The following is a 24,442-nucleotide window of genomic DNA, read 5'->3' as shown; positions in this document are numbered from 1 at the left end:
AAAGGCCTTTTCGGCAGTGAGTTTTCCTCCAGCTAGTGTCAAACAGTACAGTGACCGATTGATTTTTGCACACCGACAAGCCGCCATTACCGAGCGTGGAAAGCTGGATTGCATTGAAGTGTGTTCCTAAGTGCTAAGGTCATTATTTTTGTTTATGGCGGTTTTGTTTTTGCAGTCACGGATTTCATTTTGTTAGCTGCGAATTTCAGGGATTGTAATTTGCTCAGTTTCTAACAGCCCTGAAACTATGTGCGCATCCAAAACAATGTCACTACCAACCGAAAAATTACTGCCATGAACCAGTGCTTGGCCTCGAACATATTACAGTGATCGTTCGCTAATTGGGGCACGACCTCACCCCAACTAGCGAATGCCGTTCGCTAACTGGGGCGTTTTGACAAGCGTCAATGTTGTTTACTTTTTGCATTGAACAAAGGAAAATTTTACGCGCCAGAAAATATCGATCCCGCCAAACACGGAAACAAAACGTCAACGCGTTTTTGACATCACATTTTGACGTTTAGCTGCTTTTTAATTGGGTTTCGCCCCGATATGCGAACCCATAACTAAAAAGCGCCCCAACTAGAAAACCCCAATTAGCGAACGTTCATCAGATATCAGTTTCGCTTGGTAATGGCGGCTTGTCGGTGTGCAAAATCAATCGGTCACTGTACTGTTTGACACTAGCTGGAGGAAAACTCACCGCCGAAAAGGCCTTTTTCCTTCCCTCACCCAGGAACGCCAGTGGGCTTTCCTCCAGCTAGTGTCAAACAGTACAGTGACCAATTGATTTTTACCCACCGATAAGCCGCCATTACCGAGCGTGGAAAGCTGGATATTCAGTAGAAAACCGAAATATAGCCGCTATCGAAATTGGATTTTTCTCGCAATCCATACGTCAAACCTAATTTCGGAAGTAGTGCGCTGTATAGCACATCACCAATTGAAAACAGCGCACCACTTCCGAAGTTAGGTTTAACGTACACTCAGAAAAAAGAACACATTATATATAAAAGCTTTGCACTTAAATCGTGATCAGTTACTTTCATAAATGAAAAATATGTGCAGCGCTAATGATTTTTTGCGAGCTCGACCAAGATAAATTTTAAGTGCAGCTCTTATGATATTCAATAACAAGCTATTAGATTCCATTCATCTTATTTCTTATGAATTGGATTAGTGAAAATAATAAAAATACCTTATCAAATTTAGGATTGTGATAAATGAAAACGTTCGATATTATAGATATAAAGCTCATGATGATTGATTTATTGCGTCTATCATTTTACTGATTCCCGTTTTTTCTCCCATAAGTTTGGCCGAGCACGGCTAGTTGGGATCAACAATCCACGTTCGGAGGAGCCCTCTAGTTGATCTGATGTTATCATATTTCCTGTGAGCAGGTTTCTTGCTGTTGATTCGTCCTTGAACATGCAACGTCGATGAATATTAGAATTAGCAAAGCCAGCACCGCACTTTCTGTTAGTCATAGCATGCCAAAAAACGTCCATCACTGCGCAAATTCTATCGGAGGAATGCCTCACTTCCGGAAGGTACATCGCCGTTGAGGTTAACGGTTTTGCTTGCACAAAATCAATAGTCGAATTCCTGCAATTTTCGTGTGTTTCGAGTCGGATTTAATTGTAAATGATAATGATAACTTACGTTCATTTCCATCAACCTTTCTTTGGCTCGTAAAGTGCATCCTATACGCGATCCAGCCGGAGGATTGTAAACCGCCTACGAGCTCGTCCTTTATACAGGTTTATACCACCGATGAGAAATGATTTACGAAGCTGATAAGTACTGCGATACAAATTAAATTATGATTATGAAATAATATATTATAATTATGAGCTATTTACCTTCAAAAACGTTCAAGTTCGACGGATTTTCTTTATGATATCCGGGCCGACAATGGATTTTCCTTCGAGTGAGCATCGTGTATGACGTACGCGTTCTTCTTTTGATATTGTTTATGTTGATGCACTATTAATTCATTATACACATAATGCAGTATAAATGTACCATTCATAAAAGTTATTACTATAATACATATTTTTTATTACACGCACATAGAATGGAAATTTCAAATCACCCTCATCATCTATGTGGTTTCTGCACATAAAATATATCAGGCGTTTAATTTGAGTGTATGGATTGTGAGAAAAATCCAACTTTGTTAGCGGCTATAATTCGGTTTTGCACCGAATTGATAATATTACTTTTCATGTGCAAAACACGCTAAAGAACACTTACTCATACTTTTCGATATTTATTTTGCACGAAGACACCGCTTGGTGGATTAATCAGGGTTTTTCATTTCTTATTCTTCCTTATTCCCTATATTTAACGACTCAACTTGTACTCTATATCGTACGGTTGGTGATTTATTTCATCTCACCAATTTTAGCCTTTCATAGGAGACCCACCCGTAGTGTAAAGGACTTTTATCAAAAACTGGATTACCTACCTGATTCGACAGGATATGCTCAATAAGCTCCAACCAAAGGGAAGAATGAAAAGATATTTTAGTTAGACGATCCCCACCGATGTGTATCCAAATGAGTGTCTAGTATAGGAACGAAATGCGTTCATATTTTATTTATGCACTTGTTCTCGCACCGGTTGTTTCTATCACGGTTGTTGAAGTGCAATCATGCTTCGCACCGGTGGTGAATATCCGGTTGCTATTGAGGCAAACACGGAAATAAATAAAATCAGGAAATTTTTTTATTTATTTTCAAATCTTTTAGAACGCGCTCCAACTTTTGTAATATAAATATGTGCGTAATGCATTTTGTGATTATCAGATTAGCTAGACACACATCTGCTAGGTGGCGCTAGCTTATATGCAATAGTGAGGTGGATATTTCGAGATCTATAAGACTTAGAAATACTTTGTCTTCTACAAAGTTGTTCGAGTAGCCATAACATTTATGATGGAGACTAGTTTAGTTTGGAATTCATACGCATAGCGGCGCCAGTGTATGAGAAATAACCTGTTAGGTTAAATATTTCTAAATCCGTTAGAGTTAGAAAGTGGCCATCTTCTACAAAGTTATCCGAATTATCTGTTAGGTTGGTTATTATGTAAGATTTAAAAGGGTAGTCAAAACAGAAGTTTAGTTTGAAACCGCAATACTCGTTGGCGCTCGAGTTGAGTCCAATCGAGTCAAGTACGAGGCACTGAAGATGGCCTTACTGTAGAAGTCGAAATAAGTATCTGTCAAAGGTACAACCAAGTGGTGGAATTAAATGGAATTGTACGAACTCGTCTTATGGCAAGTAACTTTGTAGAATACGGCAATATTCTGAAAATTCCAGATTTTGAGATATTTAACCTATCAGTTTATTTCTTATACACTAGCGCCGCTAAGCGATTGTGTTTAAAACTAAACTTGCTTGCATCATGACGGTTTTCACCACCCGAACAACTTTGTGGAATATGGCAATATTCTAAAAGTTTTCGAAATATCTAACCTAGCAGGTTATTTCTTATACACTAGCACCACCAAGCGGTTATATCTTAATCTAAACCTGCGTTGGTCATAATGGTTTTGACCACCCGAACAACTTTGTAGAAGGCGGCAATATTCTAAAAATTACATATTTTGAGATACCTAACCTATCAGGTTATTTCCAATACACTAGCGCCGCCAAGCGGTTGTATTACTAACTGAACTTGCTTTCGTCATGATGGTTTTAATCATCCGAACAACTTTGTAGAAGACGGCAATATTCTTAAGATTTCAACTATCGAAATATCTAACCTTTTAGCTTCACTAGCGCCGCCAAGCGGTTGTATTTCAAATTAAACTTGTTTTCATCATGATGGTTTTGACCACCCGAACAACTTTGTAGAAGACGCCAATATTCTAAAAATTCCAGATTTCGAGATATCTAACCTATCAGGTTATTTCATATGCACTAGCGCCGCCAATCAGTTGAAATCCAAACTAAACTGACCCCCATCACAATGGTTTTGATGATGAATAACCGAACAATTTTTCAGAAGGCGGCACATTTTTTTATTTATGCGTTACTCTATATTTCCGTGTGATGGTTTGGCAACGGTTGGAGCGGGTCGCCAAATTTGCCAACTCGCTATTCACCGAAGGTTGCGTTTACATTTCCCAAACCCGTTTACCAACGACCGGTGCGAGTTCGCGTCATGATGGAGGTTGCTATTTTGGCTTTATTTACGCACTGGTGGGGATCGTCTTACTAGATAAAGATTGTCGCTTTGGTTCCCTTTGTTCTGCTGTCCGAAACATGTGTTGTACATACCTGTCAAATCGTATGGATTTTCCTTCTTTGACATTTAGCTCCCCTATCCTCGCCAGCAAAAGATGTTCCGGACAGCGACGACAGCGACAATCTTTATCTAGTAACTAAAATATCTTTTGAAGAATGCGTCTTAGGTGCCTGCCAGAGTAAACGCGTCTACGCGACGCGGCGCGAAAATTGCACACAAAGGAATAACAATCAATAATAAGGAGCTGTCAAATCGTATGGACGCTTCGCTTCGCTTCGCACTTCGCGTCTACTCTGGCCGCACCCTTATCAAAGTTTCTCAGTGGAGGCTGCTTCTTGGATTATTTTGCTGTTGGTCGCAAATCAGTTGAATACATTTCATTTCGTTTCTGTAACAATATTGGAAATTCCTATAATGTGAACAAAAATTTACTAAATAAAATCCGTAATAAGCTTCGTTTTGTATAAAATTTTAAATAGTTTCAAATTGGAAGCCTAAGAAGAAAATATTTCGTTTCATTCAGAATATGGACATTTGATATTTCGATAAGTTTCGATTTCGAAAAAGTGTTTTATTGCTTTACCGTGATATCAACTATCAACTAGGGCCAAAGTTATGGACCAAAGACAAGAGCGCTCACGACCGAACCTTTTATTGCATTTTTAAACGGAAATATGGATATGGTATGGAAAATACAAATGAGCGTTTTATTATGTAACCTTCTTACGATAGCCAATTGCAACCAAATGATAATATATGTAGTGATTTTGAAATTAAAACTAAATGAAACATAAAATATGAAGAGCATGGGAAAGCACTGCCCGAGTCTATCGAGAGCTGGAAAAGGCAGTATATTTTGTTTTCATACGGCCATCTCCATCTTGATAGTAGGGTACGGATCATATCCACGTATTTCAAAATCTTCAAATTGAAACTCGTCAATAGTTTGCACATTTCGTTTGAAGTGCAGCCTTGGAAATGGTTTGGGTACTCTTCGAAGTTGTTCTTCCAATGGCTCAACGTGATTAAGATACACGTGGGTATCACCAGTAGTATGAACCAATTCTCCTGCCTGCAAAAACAGCATTTGTTGTTATCATGAAAAAGTGCTATACAATTGTTTTATGTAACCCCTACCTTCAGACTAGTAACGTGTGCTATCATATGAGTTAGCAGAGCATAACTAGCGATATTAAATGGTACTCCGAGTCCCATGTCCGCCGATCGTTGATACAATTGGCAAGATAGTTCGCCATTTGCTACAAAAAATTGAGCCAAACAGTGACACGGTGGAAGGGCCATCTGAGGTATATCAATTGGATTCCATGCGCTCATGATGATGCGTCGATCATTGGGATTGTTTTTTATTCGATTGATCACTTCTGATAACTGATCGATTCCTTCTCCGGTATAATCGTCGTAACATGTTTTATATTTGGCTCCAAAGTGACGCCACTGGAAACCGTACACGGGACCTAGATCACCTGAAAACATGCATTTATATAAGAATTTTTGCGTTTCTCGTACAACAAAGTTGTAGTCATACAACAAAGTTGAAGTCATACAACAAAGTTGAGTCGCCGACAACACTGATATTATGGCACGTAACTTTGAGAGAATGGAGGAAGCCTACATCAGACTGAAAAGCGAAGCTGAGCGGATTGGACTAGTCATCAACACATCGAAGACGAAGTACATGATAGGAAGAGGCTCAAGAGAAGACAACGCAAGCCACCCACCACGAGTTTCTATCGGTGGTTGAAAATTCGTGTACTTGGGCTCACTGGTGGTCGCCGATAAGGATACCAGCAGAGAAATTCGGAGACGCATCATGGCAGTAAATCGTACGTACTTTGGACTCCGCAAAACGCTTCGATCGAATAGAATTCGCCGCCGTACCAAACTGACAATCATCAAAACGCTCATTAGACCGGTAGTCCTGTACGGACACGAGACCTGGACGATGCTCGTGGAGGACCAACGCGCACTTGGAGTTTTCTGAAGAAAAGTGCTGCGTACCATCTATGGTGGGTACTAGAGGCCTGAATAAGAGAAACGCGGATAGGTATGTGCCGCCAATCGAACCGTCAAAAAACAGCAGTCAATCGAACGGGAGACCTAAAGCAGCCAAAATGTTGGCTCAAATATTGAAAACGACTAAATTTGTTTTTATGCCATTTTTAAATAAACAAATTTGAATGCATTTTCCATTAGTTAGCAATAATATATGCAAGTCATTTATAGATTCTGAAATGAAATTGCATTGTTTATTGGATTCTATTGTCATGTGATGTGGACACATTAAATAGCGGATTGTGAGATTTTATCTACATAAACCATTTCTTCCTTGTCATGTGTTGCTCTTTGATGAAGAAGATTGAATGCAGTGTTGGCAGTCATATTTTCTATCCGCGTTTCTCTTAGTCAGGCCTCTAGTGGGTACCATCTATGGCGGACGGAACGTGGAGGAGGCGGAATGAACCACGAGTTGCATGAGCTGTTGGGAGAACCATCCATCGTTCACACCGCGAAAATCGGACGACTGCGTTGGGCCGGGCACGTAGCCAGAATGTCGGACAGTAACCCGGTGAAAATGGTTCTCGACAACGATCCGACGGGCACAAAAAGGCGAGATACACAGCGGCAAGGTGGATCGATCAGGTGGAAGATGACTTGCGGATCCTCCGCAGACTGTGTGGTTGGCGCCGTGTTGCCATGGACCGAGCCGAATGGAGAAGACTCTTACACGCTAACTTTCACCTACTCAGTGACTGAGTAAAATTGTATCGCTCTCTCTTTCTATCCCATGGAAATTTTACTCAATTTCCGTCAAAAGCAGGACAACTCAAAACCATGAGTAATCCTGCTTTTGACGGAAATTGAGTAAAATTTCCGCGAGAGGAAAAGAGATGGCAATACAATTTTACTCGGTCACTGAATAGGTGAAAGTTAGAGTGTATATACCGCACAGGCCTCTTCGGCCTTAGTCTGAATAAATAAATAATTTTTTTTAGCATAGCTCCTTATATATATATATATATAGTGGAAATGAGGGCTTTGCCAGGTTTTGTTCCATTATTGTCATATAACCAATTATGCTCAAATTTGGCCTAAACATTCTTTACATATCAAAGAATATTGTGGCCGAATTTCATAAAATTTGGTCAACAAAAACCCCCCTGGCAATAATAGAACAAAACCTGCCAAAGCCGTCATTTCCCCTATATAAAAAGTGGCTTCAAAAAGAAATTCTCGCTTAACTTTTCAAAAGGACCTAAGTAACATTTTTTTCATGAATTAATTTGAGTACTGCAATGGAAAGCTTTCATGTTTTTCTGTTGATTGCGCTATTCAAATTAATTCATGAAAAAAATGTTACTTAGGTCCTTTTCAAAAGTTAAGCGAGAAATTGATTAAAATGCAGATGGGACTGACTTGCGATTTACGGCAAAGTGTGGCTATATTAGTAGGACTACACTTTGCAAAGATGCCAAATATAAAAGGTTTGGGTAATGCATGCACTGTGGCCACCACATTGAACCAGTAAAATGAATGTTACAAGATTTAACAGAATTGGACGTCAACAACATGCTCAAGTTGCTTGGACTGTAAACGTAAGCGTGAGATCCACCAGATTAAAATGACTTAAAACTGTGTTTGCATAATCGCCAAGCATTATACTAACAATGCGTGGCCCATGTTATTAATTTTGATCACTTTGAAAAGGTGGTTTTTGACCGTCTTTTAGAAGATTAGTCCTAATGTGTGATGGTATCACGTACAAAACCTCGTAACCAGGCTAGATTCAAACTAGTGACGATTCGAGAGACGGTTGCTTAGGACCATCTTTGGCGGTGTGCAAGAAGACGGTATGTGGCGGCGAAGAATGAACCATGAGCACGCTCAACTCTATGGAGAACCCAGTATCCAGAAGGTAACTAAAGCCGGAAGGGTACGATGGGCAGGACATGTTGCAAGAATGCCGGACAGCAACCCTGCAAAGATGGTGTTCGCTTCCGATCCGGCAGGTACGAGACGGCGTGGAGCGCAGCGAGCGAGACCAGGTGCAAAACGACTTGGCGAGCGTGGGGCGTATCCGAGGATGGAGAGATGCGGCCTCGAACAGTGTATTGTGGCGTCAAATTGTTGATTCGGTGTTATCTGTTTAGATGTAGACTAAATAAATGAAATGAATAGTGACAGAGTTATAATGAAAAGGAGAATAAATTTATATTCATAAGAAATCAGCAACATGTATTACACTGTCTGTGATCGCATACCAGTTTTGTCGTTTTCGAGCTAGAATCTGTAATGGTCATATTCATCAGAATATTATCGAATGCAACTGTTAAATAAGAACACTTATTCAGGAAAAATCGAAAAAAATATCAAGCCAGTTTGTATCAGATAAAAAATGACCGCATGTGAGTCCCTTTTTCCTTGATGTTTGTTCCTAATTTTCTTCATTCGATGTTTATTTCATATGGTACCAATATGCGATCATGGGCAGTATAGTCATTAGAAAAAACAGGGGAGATGCTTCAGTCAAATATCTCAGAGTCAAATCAATTGAATTAAGGGAAGACTATGAGAGGAAACAATGGGACAGGATTCTGCGTCGAATGCGAGCAAATCGGTAAAGGATAAGTGCATAAAAAATGAATGATTTTTTTATACGTGTTTTGCGCACAGACATAACCACAATTCGTCGAGCTCCCTCTCAGCGTCGCCCTCGATGGATCGAGGTCGGGCGAAAATAAACTTCTTCTTTTTCTCCCTTTTTACCGAAAATCAAAGTCATCATGTTTTGACGTTTGTTATTTACGATGTAAGAGTAAATGAAACAAAAGATATAGTTTTGAAAAGAGCAACTTCGAATTTTTTTCTTCTTGCTCTTTTTGACTTTGCTTTGTGAACAAGTTGCTTTCGTTGTTCGGTTCGGTCTGGTCGCGAAAAAAGTGAAAATCGACGATTTTGGAAAAAAAAAATGCGTCTCATTCCGGGAAATATAACTCCGAAGAGGAAGAACCGGTAGAATCTGTGTCACCGTTACCGTTAATTCTGCGGGAAGCTCATCGGGAAGTCCTCCGGGTGAAACGCTAATTCCACCAGGGATTGAGATTAACGGGGAAAACTTAATGTACCTGTCCGACCAGGAGAATGCTTACTCGGATCAGTAAATGGATGACGAGAGAAACATGACGTGATTTGTTTCGGCTTTTTTGGTAAGGAGAAACTGAAGTACCGTAAAAGGGCCCCCAGAATGAAGAGCGCAGCAACGAGTTTTAATAGTAAGTTGTATTTTCTGTCAAAACCTGCCGCTGCCACTGCGCTAACCATGCTGGATGGACCGGAACCTCACCGAAGTTGCAACAGCTTTAAACGCCGGTATCCAAGCAGCAGCAAAGATGTTTGCCGATCGCAGATCGCAAATCTATGGGCAGCCCACAAGCTGTCGTGTCGTTCGGGAGTGAAATCTACGATGCCGGATGCCTGAAATTAATCAACGAACAATCCACGTCTATACGTTGGCTGGGTCTTACGTACACAGTAAGGAGTTCAGTCAGGACAAAGTCCGTCGTGCTGCTATCTATGTAGAGGATCAAATAGTAGAATAAAAAACCCCTGAAGTGTAAGTAGAACAGTGATTTGTGGATAAAATTGTTTAAAATGGAAACCATTTACAACTGCTAGCATGATCTTTGAAAACGTCGTACGGGGTCGTACACTTATACGTAAGCATATTTTCTGGGTTTTCGACCACTCCTCCCCCTTGTAATTTTTTTTCGCACAGATGATTTTTTATTTATATGGAGCGTAAGATAGACCGACCCTCCCTCCCCCCATAAGTGCTTACGTAATATGTGTACGGCACCTATGTCCATATGAAAAATTCTCTTTCATTAAACTCTCTTTCGCTAATATCGCAATATTGTCTAAAATGTGCAATATTTTCATCTCAGCATGCTAGTTAATTGCTTCAGATCTCTGCTAAAAAATCCGACCTAAATGTTTGTGTGGCATTGTAATAATCGAAAGCGAAAGTAAGCAAAGGAAGGCTCTCTTTTGGATATTCGACGTTTTCAAAAATCATGCGAGATCTAATACCATTAATCTATATACTAATTAATAATTAATCTAATAATCGAGATCTAATACCATCTAATATCTCACACAGGACTTCACAGGACGCCTCTGGAAAAAGGAGCATTACAAGTAATGTTCGTTGGATGCTTTTCCGATATGGCCACGGTTACGATTCGCTTCGCCTGTTAAGGGAAGGAGATCTCCCACGTATTTCTGATGGAACCGGAGACCAAGCTGTTCTCTGCTAACCTTTTTGAAGCCACAAGCAAACCTCCAAATGGAACTAGGTCGTACTCCAAGTTACTTAGCCGTTTGTCAGCTGCAGTTCTTCCAACGAGGTTGACGGTTGAGATGAATCTGCTGCACAACCGGGATCCGATCGGCGTCTCCATTAAAAATATGTTCTTGTAAGTATCAGCTGCGTGAATTTCGGAAAGTAATTAACTAACGACCGCTTTCTCGAATTGTAGGCCGTTGGTCAAGCTTATTGACAGACTATCGAACGCTATCTACATTTCTTGCGCTTCTGTGTTTGGGTCAACGATGAAAGCGTAGAGGAGAACGCTAATCTTGTCATTTGTCTGTTGATCCGATGTACGGAATGCTTGGGTCCGAAAATTTCAAGGCGTAGAAAGAAGCAGGATGAGGCGGAAGATACGATCACTGGTCTGGGCTTCTCGCATCCTCTTTCAGAGAGAGAGATGACGACAAAGATTACATGAATACCAGAGCTGCCGTTCTGTGCTTCTATTGAACGCTGGTGAATCCGTTGGGCCGTTGTGTACCGCATGCATCGGTGATAAAAGAAGGCAAAAACGAATCATTGCGAGCTCTGCCATTCTACGCTCCTTGGTACCGCTGGAAGATTTTCGAGTAGTTCTGGTTTTGTTCACATTGACTAACACGGCGAAGGAAGGCCAAAGTCCGCGGTTCCAGATGGCTCCAGTGAAGCCGGTGGACCTCTTCCAAACAATTCAAACAACAATGTTGTCGGCGAGCGTACAGCCTCTTTCAATGATTCCTGCGATCGACAACTTCTGGACGGACCCGAAGGGTGAATTCGAGAGCAATGTTGTAAATACGTAGCCCTAACTGATGGGTAAAAATGCAGCCGGTGCGATCAAGTTGCTCTGTACTGTAGAATGTATACGTGCCTAAACTAGTGCATGGCTTAGCTGGTAAGTAGAATTCTTTGTAAGCAGTCCTGAAACTGATTGGATTGCATTGGTTGAAGAAGAACTCATTTATCCTGAGAGGATCCGCAGACTTACAGAAGAAATCTTCTGATTCCAAGGATTCCCAAAAGTTATTTGTAGATTTCCAGAAGGAAACTTTTATATGAATCAGATTATATCTCCCAAATTATTTTGTGAAATTCTCCGTAAATTCGTCGCAAATTCTGCTAGGAATTCCTACGGGAATTTTCTTGAAAATTCCCCCTAAAAATTTTTCAACGGGAAATTCCTTCGGGAGCTCCGGCAATTCTTCCAGGAATATTTTCAGAAGTTCCTTTGGAATTTCGGGAATTCCTTCGAGTATTCCTTCTTTTGGGATCTGGAATTCCTCCAGAAATTACTTTGGGAATTCGTCCAGGAGTTCTTTCGAGAATTCCCCCAGAAATTACTTTGGGAATCCCTCACGAAATTGCTTCTGGAATTTATCCGAAGAAATTCCCGGAGGAATTCCTTCTGGAATTCCTCCGGGAATTCCTTTGGGAATTTCTCCGGGAATTCCTTTGGGAATTTCTCCGGGAATTCCTTCGTAAGACCCCTTCGGGAATTCCTCCAGGAATTTTTTCGGGAATTCCTCCGGGAATTTTTTCGAATTCACCACCGAATTCCTTTGGGAACTCCGCCGGAATTCTTCAGGGAGCTCCTTCTAAAATTCCTCCGGAGTTCCTTCAAATTCCTCCGAATTTCCTCCAAGAATTCCTTCGAAATTCCTCCAGGATTTTTTCAGAATTTCTCCAGGAATTCCTCCAAGAATTCTTTCGGGAATTCCTCCAAGAATTCTTTCGGGATTTCCTCCAAAAATTCTTTCGGGAATTCCTCCGGAAATCCCTCCAGGAATTTCTCCGGGAATTCCTTGGGTAATTCCTTTGGCAATTCCTCTGGAAATTCCTCCGGGATTTCTTTTGAAATCTTCCGGGATTTCTTTGGGAATTCCTTCGGAAATTCCTCCGGGTATTCCTCCGGGAATTCCTTCGGGAATTCGTCCTTGAATTTCTTCGGGAATTCCTTCTGGAATTCCTCCGGGAATTACTCCGGGAATTCCTTCGGGAATTTCTTTGGGAACTTTTCCGAGAATCACTTCTGGAATCCGCTGGAATTATTTTTGGGAATTCCTCCGGGAGTTCTTCGGGATTTTTTTTTGGGAGTTCCTTCGAGAATTCCTCCGAGAATTCCATTGGGAATTCCTTCGAGAATTCCTCCGAGAATTCCATTGGGAATTCCTTCGGGAATTCCTTTGGAAATTCCTTCGGGAATTCCTTCGAGAATTCCTTTGAGAATTCCTTCGGGAATTCTTTTGGGAATTCCTTTGGGAATTCCTTCGGGAATTCCTTTGGAAATTCCTACGGGAATCCCTTTGGGAATTCCTTTGGGAATTCCTTTGTGAATTTCTTCGGTAATTCCTTTGGGAATTCCTGTGTGAATTCCTTTGGGAGTTCCTTCGGGAATTCCTTTGGGAGTTCCTTCGGGAATTCCTTTGTGAATTCCTTCGAGAATTCCTCCAGGAATTCCGCCGGGAATTCCTTCGAAAATTCCTCCGGGAATTCCTTCGGGAATTTCTTCGGGAATTCCTCCGGGAATTTTTTCGGGAATTCACCATCGAATTCCTCTGGAATTCCCGGAGGAATTCCCGAAAGAATTCCCGGAGGAATTCCCGAAAGAATTCTCGGAAGAATTCCAGAGGAATTCGATGGTGAATTCCCGAAAAAAATCCCGGAGGAATTCCCGAAGAAATTCCCGGCGGAATTCCTGGAGGAATTCTCGAAGGAATTCCCAAAGGAATTCCCGAAGGAACTCCCAAAGGAATTCCCGAAGGAACTCCCATATAGGAATTCCCGAAGGAACTCCCAAAGGAATTCCCGAAGGAACTCCCAAAGGAATTCACACAGGAATTCCCAAAGGAATTACCGAAGAAATTCACAAAGGAATTCCCAAAGGAATTCCCAAAGGGATTCCCGTAGGAATTTCCAAAGGAATTCCCGAAGGAATTCCCAAAGGAATTCCCAAAAGAATTCCCGAAGGAATTCTCAAAGGAATTCTCGAAGGAATTCCCGAAGGAATTTCCAAAGGAATTTCCGAATGAATTCCCAAAGGAATTCCCGAAGGAATTCCCAAAGGAATTCTCGGAGGAATTCTCGAAGGAACTCCCAAAAAAATTCCCGAAGAACTCCCGGAGGAATTCCCAAAAATAATTCCAGCGGATTCCAGAAGTGATTCTCGGAAAAGTTCCCAAAGAAATTCCCGAAGGAATTCCCGGAGTAATTCCCGGAGGAATTCCAGAAGGAATTCCCGAAGAAATTCAAGGACGAATTCCCGAAGGAATTCCCGGAGGAATACCCGGAGGAATTTCCGAAGGAATTCCCAAAGAAATCCCGGAAGAATTCCCAAAGAAATCCCGGAGGAATTTCCAGAGGAATTGCCAAAGGAATTACCCAAGGAATTCCAGAAGGAATTACCCAAGGAATTCCCGGAGAAATTCCTGGAGGGATTTCCGGAGGAATTCCCGAAAGAATTTTTGGAGGAAATCCCGAAAGAATGCTTGGAGGAATTCCCGAAAGAATTCTTGGAGGAATTCCTGGAGAAATTCCCGAAAGAAATCTTGGAGGAATTTCCGAAGGAATTCTTGGAGGAAATTCGGAGGAATTCCCGAAGGAACTCCCGGAGGAATTTTAGAAGGAGCTCCCTGAAGAATTCCCGGCGGAGTTCCCAAAGGAATTCGATGGTGAATTCCCGAAAAAATTCCCGGAGGAATTCCCGAAAAAAATCCTGGAGGAATTCCCGAAGGGTTCTTACGAAGGAATTCCCGGAGAAATTCCCAAAGAAATTCCCGGAGAAATTCCCAAAGGAATTCCCGGAGAAATTCCCAAAGGATTCCCAAAGTAATTTCTGGGGGAATTCTCGAAAGAACTCCTGGACGAATTCCCAAAGTAATTTCTGGAGGAATTCCAGATCCCAAAAGAAGGAATACTCGAAGGAATTCCCGAAATTCCAAAGGAACTTCTGAAAATATTCCTGGAGGAATTGCCGGAGCTCCCGAAGGAATTTCCCGTTGAAAAATTTTTAGGGGGAATTTTCAAGAAAATTCCCGTAGGAATTCCTAGCAGAATTTGCGAATTTACGGAGAATTTCACAAAATAATTTGGGAGATATAATCTGATTCATATAAAAGTTTCCTCCGGGAATTCCTTCGGGAATTCCTTCGGGAATTTCTTCGGGAATTCCTCCGGGAATTTTTTCGGGAATTCACCATCGAATTCCTCTGGAATTCCCGGAGGAATTCCCGAAAGAATTCCCGGAGGAATTCCCGAAAGAATTCTCGGAAGAATTCCCGGAGGAATTCCCGAAGGAATTCCCGGAGGAATTCCCGAAGGAATTCCCGGAGGAATTCCCGAAGGAATTCCCGAAGGAACTCCCAAAGGAATTCCCGAAGGAACTCCCAAAGGAATTCCCGAAGGAACTCCCAAAGGAATTCCCGAAGGAACTCCCAAAGGAATTCCCGAAGGAACTCCCAAAGGAATTCCCGAAGGAACTCCCAAAGGAATTCCCGAAGGAACTCCCAAAGGAATTCATGATGGAATTCCCAGAGGAATTACCGCAGAAATTCCCAAAGGAATTACCGAAGAAATTCCCAAAGGAATTCCCGAAGGAATTCCCGTAGGAATTCCCAAAGGAATTCCCGAAGGAAAAGGAATTCCCGAAGGAATTCCCAAAGGAATTCCCGAAGGAATTCCCAAAGGAATTCCCGTAGGAATTCCCAAAGGAATTCCCGAAGGAAAAGGAATTCCCGAAGGAATTCCCAAAGGAATTCCCAAAGGAATTCCCGAAGGAATTCCCAAAGGAATTCCCGAAGGAATTCCCAAAGGAATTCCCGAAGGAATTCCCAAAGGAATCCCCGAAGGAATTCCCAAAGGAATTCCCGAAGGAATTCCCAAAGGAATTCCCGAAGGAATTCCCAAAGGAATTCCCGAAGGAATTCCCAAAGGAATTCCCGAAGGAATTCCCAAAGGAATTCGAAGGAATTCCCGAAGGAATTCAAAGTAATTCGAAGAATTCCCAAAGGAATTCGAAGGAATTCTAAAGGATTCGAAGGAATTCCCAAAGGAATTCCCAAAGGAATTCCCAAAGGAATTCCCAAAGGAATTCCCAAAGGAATTCCCAAAGGAATTCCCAAAGGAATTCCCAAAGGAATTCCCAAAGGAATTCCCAAAGGAATTCCCGAAGGAATTCCCAAAGGAATTCCCGAAGGAATTCCCAAAGGAATTCCCAAAGGAATTCCCAAAGGAATTCCCAAAGGAATTCCCGAAGGAATTCCCAAAGGAATTCCCGAAGGAATTCCCAAAGGAATTCCCGAAGGAATTCCCAAAGGAATTCCCGAAGGAATTCCCAAAGGAATTCCCGAAGGAATTCCCAAAGGAATTCTCGAAGAACTCCCGGACGAATTCCCAAAAATAATTCCAGCGAATAACAGAAGAATTTCTCGAAAGAGTTCTCAAAGGAATACCCGAAGGAATTCCCAAAGGGATTCCTAAAGGAATTCCCAAAGGAATTCTCGAAGAACTCCCGGACGAATTCCCAAAAATAATTCCAGCGAATTCCAGAAGAAATTCTCGGAAGAGTTCCCAAAGGAATTCCCAAGGGAATTCCCAAAGGAATTCTCGAAGAACTCCCGGACGAATTCCCAAAAATAATTCCAGCGGATTCCAGAAGTGATTCTCGGAAGAGTTCCCAAAGGAATTCCCGGAGGAATTTCAGAAGGAATTCCTGGAGGAATTCCCGAAGGAATTCCTGGAGGAATTCCCGAAGGAATTCAAGGACGAATTCCCGAAGGAATTTACCAAGGAATTCCTGGAGAAATTCCAGGAGCAACTTCCGGAGAAATTCTAGGAGCAATGCCCGGAGGAACTCCCAAAGAAACTCCCGGAGGAATTCCCGAAAAAAATTCCAGAGGAATTCACAAAGGGATTCGATGAGGAATTCCAGAAGTAATTCTCGGAAGAATTAACAAAGAATTCGCCGAGGAATTCCTGGAGAAATTCCAGAAGCAACTCCCGGATAATTTCTAGGAGCAATGCCCAGATGAATCCCTGGAAGATTTCCCGAAGGAATCCCTGGAGAAATTCCCGATGGAATTCGCTGAGGGGAATTCCTCCTGTAATTTTCTTCGCGACTTTCTCCGGAAATCCATTGGGAACTTATCCGGGAGTACCTCCAGAAAATCTTCCGAGATTTCCTTCGGGAAATAATTGGAGTAATTCTCCAGGAAGTCCTCCATTTCATCGGAAAATCCTTCGGGAACTCCTCCAGGAAACCTTTTGGAAAGTGATCCAGAAACTCCCCCGGGTATTTTTTCGCAACTTTCTCTAGGGGTTCCTTAAGGAACTCCTCCGGAAAAACCTACAGGAATTCTTCGTGAAATTCTTTTATGAATTCTTCCAAAATTACCTTCGGGAAGTCCTCTATGAAATCCTTCGGGTGTTCCATGGAAGTCCTCTACGAAATTCTTCGGGACTTCTTTATGGCTTTCTCTCGAAATTCTTCCAGGATTACCTTCGTGATTCCTCTATGAAATCCTTCTGAAAGTGCTCCGAGAAACCCAACGGGAAGTCCTCATGAAATCTTTCGAAAGTCCTGCAGGAAATGTTTCCTCCAGGAAATACTTCGGGAAGTGCTTCCTCCGGGTACCCCTTTACGACTTTTTCTGGGAGTTCCTTAGGGAACTTCTCCGGAAATATCTTCAGGAATTCTCCGGGATTACCTTTGTGAAATCCTACGGGAAGTCCTCTATAAAATCCTTGTGGAAGTGTTCCGGGAAACCCAACGGGAACTCCTCATGAAATCTTTCGGCAAATCCTCCAGGTAATTCTTCGGGAAATCTTTCGGGCATTTGGTTATTTTGCAGCGCATGTCGGGCAATGAAAAGTACGTTTGATAGCACCTGTAATGCAAAAGAAAAAATACATTCTTGATTTGTCTGCTACAATATTAATCTTATTTCACTATTATTTAGTTTCCCGTTTTTCTGCGCATTTCAAAAACTATCCGGTGCACACAAAACACACCCTATCGAGGATCCATCAAAGCGCACAACTTCGGACGGACTGTTTTCATCGTTTCGGCATACTGAATTCCTCCCTCCGTCACCGACATACGATGGATTTCATCTGGCAGAGAGGATCCCTAACTGAACTGGATTTGTCGTCTGCAGATGATGCTTGGTCCTGATCCCGGAAGAGCACCACATTCAAAACCAAATGATGACGATGATGGATGACGACATATGATGTTTAAGATGGATCGATGCATAACGGCCCTACTTACTACATTAACATTTTGATGATAATAATTGTTCTTATTGTAGCCCTAATGTATAATTATTTATTAATAAACGATGATTAAAAAAAGTCACTGTAAACAACAACAGCTCTGTATGAGAGCTTGGTGACGTCTAATAATCTTTCTCTTTCAAGCACATAGGAAATCCTATCCTTTCTATGTGCTTGAAAGTGAAGGATGATTAGACATCAACAAGCTCTATTTCATGAAAGAAAACAAAAACAATAAGAAGAAGCGCCAATCGCAGGAGCTCGATGTTGCTTGACGTTCCATAGCAAGACATCGGACCCATATCAGGCTGAAACGTCAAACCATTTCGCATGTTCGAAGTCAGACGGGCTCGACGCAAACGGTGCAGAATCGCGAGATGTAAGGCGGATCCTCTTGCTCTGCTGAGACTCAGATCGGACTTTGTCTCACTGATCCTCACTTTGATGTCAAGCTCCTGTCGGACTCAGATTTCTTAGAGGGCTGAGTCGATCGATATATAACACTATATGGGTCTACGAGCCTTCTATAAAAAGTTCATTTTTGGAGCGATCATGTAGCCATTACGTAGAGGAACGGTTTGCCACTTCATCTCATAGCTCCTATTTCAATCCCATCAAAAACAAAGCAATGGAAAGGAATTTGGTTTGTTTATTATTTTTGTGATTTTTTTTCAGCAGTGAGCACGCATGTTGACAAAAAGAAGCGACTATAGATAGTGGAATAGATTCTACTATCTATAGAAGCGACGAATTTGGTGCCGTATTTCTTTGTTTAGCGATGAGATGGATATATGTACAGTGAGATGGAGATCGGAACATTTCCCCTATATACTTTGTATACGAGAAAGGCACAACATTAGCGCTAGAAGTGAATTTAAAAGAATTGCCACTTGAATATCCTATACTGCCAATCAGAGTGTCGACTCAAATCTGAGAATAAAATTCCCTGACTTTCCAGACCATTCCTCGAAAAATTCCAGGTATGAAAAATGTGTTTTTTTTTACGTAGGATTACGTCTTTCCGGAACATTTTTCAATTCCTAGAAGCGTATGAAAATCTCTGCATGTGTAAATCCTTGAAGTCCATATGAGTTCCTGAGCTACTGGAAGCCTAATCACTTCTAGAAACAGAACATTAAGGATTTGTAGAATATCATAGGCAATTCTGGTTGTTCACAAGTATTCAAGTACCGGGTGACAATGGGTCTGGGGGTGAGAATGGGTCATCGCTCTCACCGGTAGCCCTGAGGTCGTAGAGCAAAACCATTCGAAAAGGTCTCTTATATTTTAGTCTTCTTGCCCTCAGATATATTCAATCCATACTACAATCATTCTAAGTAGTTGAAACAGTGACCCATTCTCACCCCAATTGACCCATTGTCACCCTTGACGACGGTACGCAGAACTTCTGAAAGATTTTCATAATTCGCATCTTTCCAAAATTGACTCAAATAATGTTATAAGTTTTCTGGTACCTTCATCCACCATTGGGAATTCTCACGGACTCCCTGGAGTCGCAATAGACCTCCATTACTGCTGACGGACTTCTTCAAATCGTTGAAGTTTTCATTATATTTCTGGAAATGGAAAAAATCTTACGGAGTAGGTATTTTGATTTTCGTGAATATCGAGGAACATTCATTAGCTCTCAAGTACACTTACGGAGTAAGAATTCTTCAGAGTGTATGTAATTAAGAGTGGCGACATGTGCCGCATTTGACAGGTCTCCTGCTCGTTTGGAACGCGATTTTGTATGGGAATGACAGATGAATTTTGTTCCAATTCTGACAGTGTCGCCACTCTTAATTACATTCACTCTGGAATTCTTATTCAGTCTCTCTTTAGACTTCTAAAAATAGTTAAGGACTGCTTGAAATCTTCCCAGATAATCAAGAACGCAATTCCTACAAGCTCGCATAAATCTATGCAGCACTTATAGCAAGCCCAGCAAAACATTCTAACCTGGGAGCTGCGGACTCGATCGAATTAAATTTTCAAGATATTTTGCTTGAAACTCGGAAATTTCCTCTCAGTGTTCAATGTACACGCTACGATTTTCTTAAATTGAATTATCATTTTGTTTATCTTTATAAAATTAATTTCAAAGATTTCGTCAGTTTACTGCATTGTATAAATTAATGTGTCGAATATTAAATCAATTCATACCGTTGAATCCGTTGATATATTTAAAATGACGTCAGATAAGTGAAATTTGTTCGAAATGAGCTATAATTAGTATCAGTTAATTTTTACGTGTACTCTCTCGGTTACGCTCAAAATGCACAAAACCTCTCTCGATGCGATGGATACTTTTTGACAGCTGACTTTGGAGATTTTTTGACACTCGTTTTGACTCTATCCGCAGCCCCCAGATTCTAACCACTGCAATACTTTAAATAATTTGGTCTGAACACACTGAGGTCGTTTAATTTTGGTCGATTGTGGCCTACGGATTAAATAAAGCAATGGTCCCATGGAGAAATATCCAAAAAAATAGGTTTTTTTTTAAGAAAGGGCATAACCAGTCTCAAATGCTAAGGGGAGCTACACCTACTCTTTTTTTACGATTTTTAGATGTTTTTAAAAATAGTCTTGGAGTTCCAGCATTATTTTATTTATAGAAATTTCAACTACTATCAACTAGATGTCAGACAATTGCAACAAGCAATGAAACTTAATAAGGAACATCAAATAGAGTATTTTGAAGAACTCGTGGAAATATGTCAGAAGATTCCATATTTTTTTATATGAATCCCTTCACGAAGACATTCAATTAAAACATGAATAAGATATAATCTACCAAGTTTTGGAGCAGAGCTTTTTAAAAAGTCTACTGAACATCCATCGAAGAGCTCCAGGATAAAAACTATCGTGACAGCTTTTTTAAATACTTCGCGATTTTTTTATGTTTCAGAATTCTGAAGTAATTCTGAAGTACCTAAATTCTCAAAGATTAACCAGAATACTTTCTGATAAAATTGTTTTATAAACATCAAAAACAGCGAATGTAAAACTGAAACATTACCATTGACAACAATCACCCTTATTCTTGTTTACGGACGAACGATACTTTCGAACGAATGCGATTCGTTCGAACCGTTCCTCCATTTGATTTTGCTGGCGTAAACGAGAATGCACTTCAACTTTCGTTCGAAAGCGCGTTCGTACGTAAACAAGAATATGGGTGAATATATCCTCCTCTTTTGTCCGAGCATAATTATGGAGTACCGAGTAACGTTTAATTTGGTTTAATTGAGACCATCGCCACATACGTACATGAGGTAGACCATATGATGCTTTTATTCACAATCATTTTCTTCACATGACCATTAATTTGACCACCTAAGAACGTGAGGATCGACCAATGACTTTATAAGCAAATCATTCCCGAAAGGTTTTTAAAACATTTCCTACAGAATATTGTATGGAGATTATGCCGATGCTGTGGAGTGCCGTCACAGGTCAACAAAGATACTATTCGGGGTTTTCGTTTAACAAGCTTCCAAATACATATCTAGTTGTTGGTTGTAGGTTGAACATGTTTGATGATTGTTTGTTGAACGGTTCTGAACTATGGCCTATTTCAGCAATTTGATTCAGTTTCACTGCTTTCACTAGATAATTTTCAAACATTTGGGCGTTACATTTTCATCAAAAGGTAATGTGATATATTAGGTTTTTCATTATAGTTGGTTAGGTACTAGTCACTGACTGACTGATATAGCAGTAGTCTGCAAATCTATCTAGATACATACCGTGAAGCACCCTAATTTCGCGCACTTAAGATCTGACAAAGTTAAAACGTTCATTGAGAAACATGTTGTAACCATTTGGGAACATTTGCTACTGCATCACGTAGTAGAAGGATTCTAGGTTCTCAAAAAAATGTTACTTGCAAACTTTCCTACTATTGAAAAAATTGCGGTATGAATCTGAAACCGTTGTACGCTCCTTATTTCGCGCATGAAAATAGGATAGTTCCTTATTTCGCGCAAAAATGTTCCTAACTTCGCTCATGTTTGGAATTGAATATCGTTATTGGTTTGATGAAATATAATCAGTTGATCAATAGAAGCATGCATCCATTGTTCAAAATATGCAGATAACGGTATCAGACAGCCGTCAGTGACCCATTCTTTAGTCGAAATGGTATGCCCCTATATTTCGACCCTCTGGAGCTTTGCTTAGATTTTACTTCATGAATTTTAGTTGACCAAGTCATAATTCCTAATATATCATTTTCTTCTGAAATATAAACCGTATTTTAGGAAAAAAGGCAATGTATGAGCAATGTTTAACTGGTGTATTAAAAAAAAGTGTTAATTTTAGAGACATCATGTATGAAAGTCTTAAATTCCGCTATCTCTTACATAGGACATCTTCAAATATGTGTTTCATATAAGACATCTTCAATATTATATACATTATCGAAAAAGCTGCTGTAGTTTTATCCTTGACTCAAGTTTAGCATCATTTTAGACATCGGATTCGATAGCTATTTCAGGCACTAATCTATAAGATTTTCCAAGTCAACATTAGTCGATGTCGGTGAAAATTAGATAAAAAGTGTAAGGGATTTGAACTCTTTGGGTTCTATTCAGTGTATAACTGTCCTGTGCCTATATATTGCTTTTGTTTCATTAGAATGTTGCAAATGAAACTACGCAACAACAATAAACGAAATTAGGCACCCTAATTACTTTCATATGCCTAACTTCGCGCACAAAGCGAAAGTCTAAATAAACACAAAATACATAAAATTTCACACTTTTCAATAGTAATGACGAATACACATATCCAGCATAATGGATACAAATATTTCCAAAAAGTAGCCACTTTTGTACAGTAAAATCGTTTGTTTACTTGGGTCATGTTCTTCGTCTCTGTGCTAAGCACAAGCAAATATGGCGGTCGATAGGACCAAATTGAAATAATTTTATTTGGTGTACTAAACCAAGTTTGTTTTTCAAATTCTTTCGTGAAAAACATTTAACAACAATGATAGTTTGTAATCCAACAGATTTTTCAATTTTGACTGGTACCTAAAAATTGAAAAAAATAAATGATTTTGTAATAAATAATTTTGTAAGTAAGGGCGCGCGCGAAATTAGGACATATCACGGTATATCGCATTAAATGAAATTTTCCTACATCATAAGTAAATCCAAATAACTTCATAAGGAATGACTCTCGCGATTGATGATTGTTATTGCTTAGTGATGAATAGAAACAAATTTGATTACCATGGGGACCATGAAAAGGGCCGAAGTAGACTATTAGTCTAGAGACTGCCAACGGCCACACAAAAAATAAGCTTTATAGCTTGATGGTGGAGGTTGTTGTCGACTGTAACTGCCTCGGAGTATTGTTTATCGGCTATGCAGTCTGACCACCAGCTAAAACGCTATATTAATTTTGGTCCGACGCTTCAGTACCTTCATTGGTCCTTTTTCAATATGTTAGAATTGGTTCAGAGTTTCATTGTCAGAAGTATCCTTAGTTTAGTATATTGCTCTAATTTAAAAAAAAATCACTATAAATTTTCAATATTGGGTTTTGTGATTTTTTTCCCTGACCTCAATCAAAATTCCCTGACTTTCCCTGACATTCCAGGTCCAAAATTAAATTCCCTGACTTTCCAGGTTTTTCCAGGTAGTCGACACCCTGTGCCATGAATCGCATATCTGTCCCATCCTTGCTGGTTTCCCTGGGTGGGACAAATATGCGATTCACGGCAGTATATACGTGGGATTACTTCTTCCAAAGTATCTGATTGCAGTCTTCCGTTAACCCCGTTCATAATAGTAATTTTAACAATGTTATGTGGTGGCAACTTTACCTTCTTGCCTATCGATGAACCCTGATGCATCCAAAAACTCCCGTGTGCTGTTCCCGTCCCAGATGTGTATATTTTTTGCTTGCAAGTCCTTGGCATTTGTGCTTCCACGAATGAACCAAAGGAGCTCCTCTGCTACACCCCGGAAGAATACACGCTTGGTTGTAAGTAGAGGAATTATGTTATCACGAAGGCTGTATCGCATCTGTGTTCCGAAAATAGATAGAGTACCGACTCCTGTGCGATCCTCTCGTTTGTAGCCGGTGTCGATTATGCGACGGATCGTCTCCAAATACTGCATCTCTTGCACATTCATCTCCGCAGATTTTCCAGAATCAGACGGTTTCAAACCATTTTGGGTAATTGTTGCAGCCTGAATACAGTTTCAAACGAAGTCTTCGTTTATTAGAATGAACCATTACCAAGATTTTAAACTTATTTACCATTTATAAGCCAATTATCACGAATAAAAACAGAATATTAAATAGTATGCTCCGGCTCCCTCTTCACAAATAAAACGGTTCTTTACATTGAAGAGTTCCCGCCTTTTTTTGTGTTGTCTGTCATAATATAGAACTCAGAGTGTATGTAATTAATTACATTATTTACATTCACTCTGATAGAACTGACCGTTCAAGTTCCCGCCTTTTTCCCGCGCTCGCGGACTGTAGGCCTTTTCATGTGACACTGCCGGGTCTTCACAATAGGC

General features: G+C 40.5%; 1 protein-coding gene and 2 long non-coding RNA genes across 5 annotated transcripts; 1 reads left to right on the top strand and 2 right to left on the bottom strand.

The window, feature by feature from the left end:
• Positions 1–1,239: 1,239 nt before the first annotated feature.
• Positions 1,240–2,026, bottom strand: LOC134219925 (uncharacterized). The gene is made up of 3 exons (XR_009981713.1): positions 1,866–2,026; positions 1,666–1,806; positions 1,240–1,608 (listed from the first exon to the last, which is right to left on the bottom strand). It is a non-coding gene; the product is annotated as an uncharacterized LOC134219925 (long non-coding RNA).
• A 2,911-nt stretch (positions 2,027–4,937) lies between these two features.
• LOC134219141 (thymidylate synthase) lies at positions 4,938–24,296 on the bottom strand. Its single transcript, XM_062697839.1, has 4 exons — positions 24,177–24,296; positions 23,737–24,106; positions 5,396–5,742; positions 4,938–5,330 (listed from the first exon to the last, which is right to left on the bottom strand). The coding sequence occupies exons 1-4, from the start codon at positions 24,177–24,179 to the stop codon at positions 5,121–5,123; spliced, it is 930 nt and encodes a 309-aa protein (XP_062553823.1). The 5' UTR covers positions 24,180–24,296; the 3' UTR covers positions 4,938–5,120.
• LOC134219503 (uncharacterized) lies at positions 7,250–17,979 on the top strand. 3 transcript variants are annotated; one of them, XR_009981585.1, is made up of 4 exons: positions 7,250–9,890; positions 10,437–10,690; positions 10,816–11,523; positions 17,582–17,979. It is a non-coding gene; the product is annotated as an uncharacterized LOC134219503 (long non-coding RNA). The 3 variants fall into 3 exon arrangements; XR_009981584.1 differs by having other exon boundaries at positions 10,437–10,752; XR_009981583.1 differs by having other exon boundaries at positions 10,437–11,523.
• Positions 24,297–24,442: the final 146 nt, after the last annotated feature.

The sequence above is a fragment of the Armigeres subalbatus genome, chromosome 3 (assembly GCF_024139115.2).
Source record: "Armigeres subalbatus isolate Guangzhou_Male chromosome 3, GZ_Asu_2, whole genome shotgun sequence".
Classification (NCBI taxonomy): domain Eukaryota; kingdom Metazoa; phylum Arthropoda; class Insecta; order Diptera; family Culicidae; genus Armigeres; species Armigeres subalbatus.
This window is presented reverse-complemented; position numbering and strand designations above follow the sequence as displayed.

What these genes read in the sequence shown, in the direction of transcription:
- LOC134219141 (XM_062697839.1), bottom strand. An exon ending in GTTCATCGATAGGCAAGAAG is followed by an intron (nt 5,743 to 23,736) that starts GTAAAGTTGCCA and finishes GCATGTTTTCAG; the next exon opens with GTGATCTAGGTCCCGTGTAC. An exon ending in CACACGTTACTAGTCTGAAG is followed by an intron (nt 5,331 to 5,395) that starts GTAGGGGTTACA and finishes CTGTTTTTGCAG; the next exon opens with GCAGGAGAATTGGTTCATAC.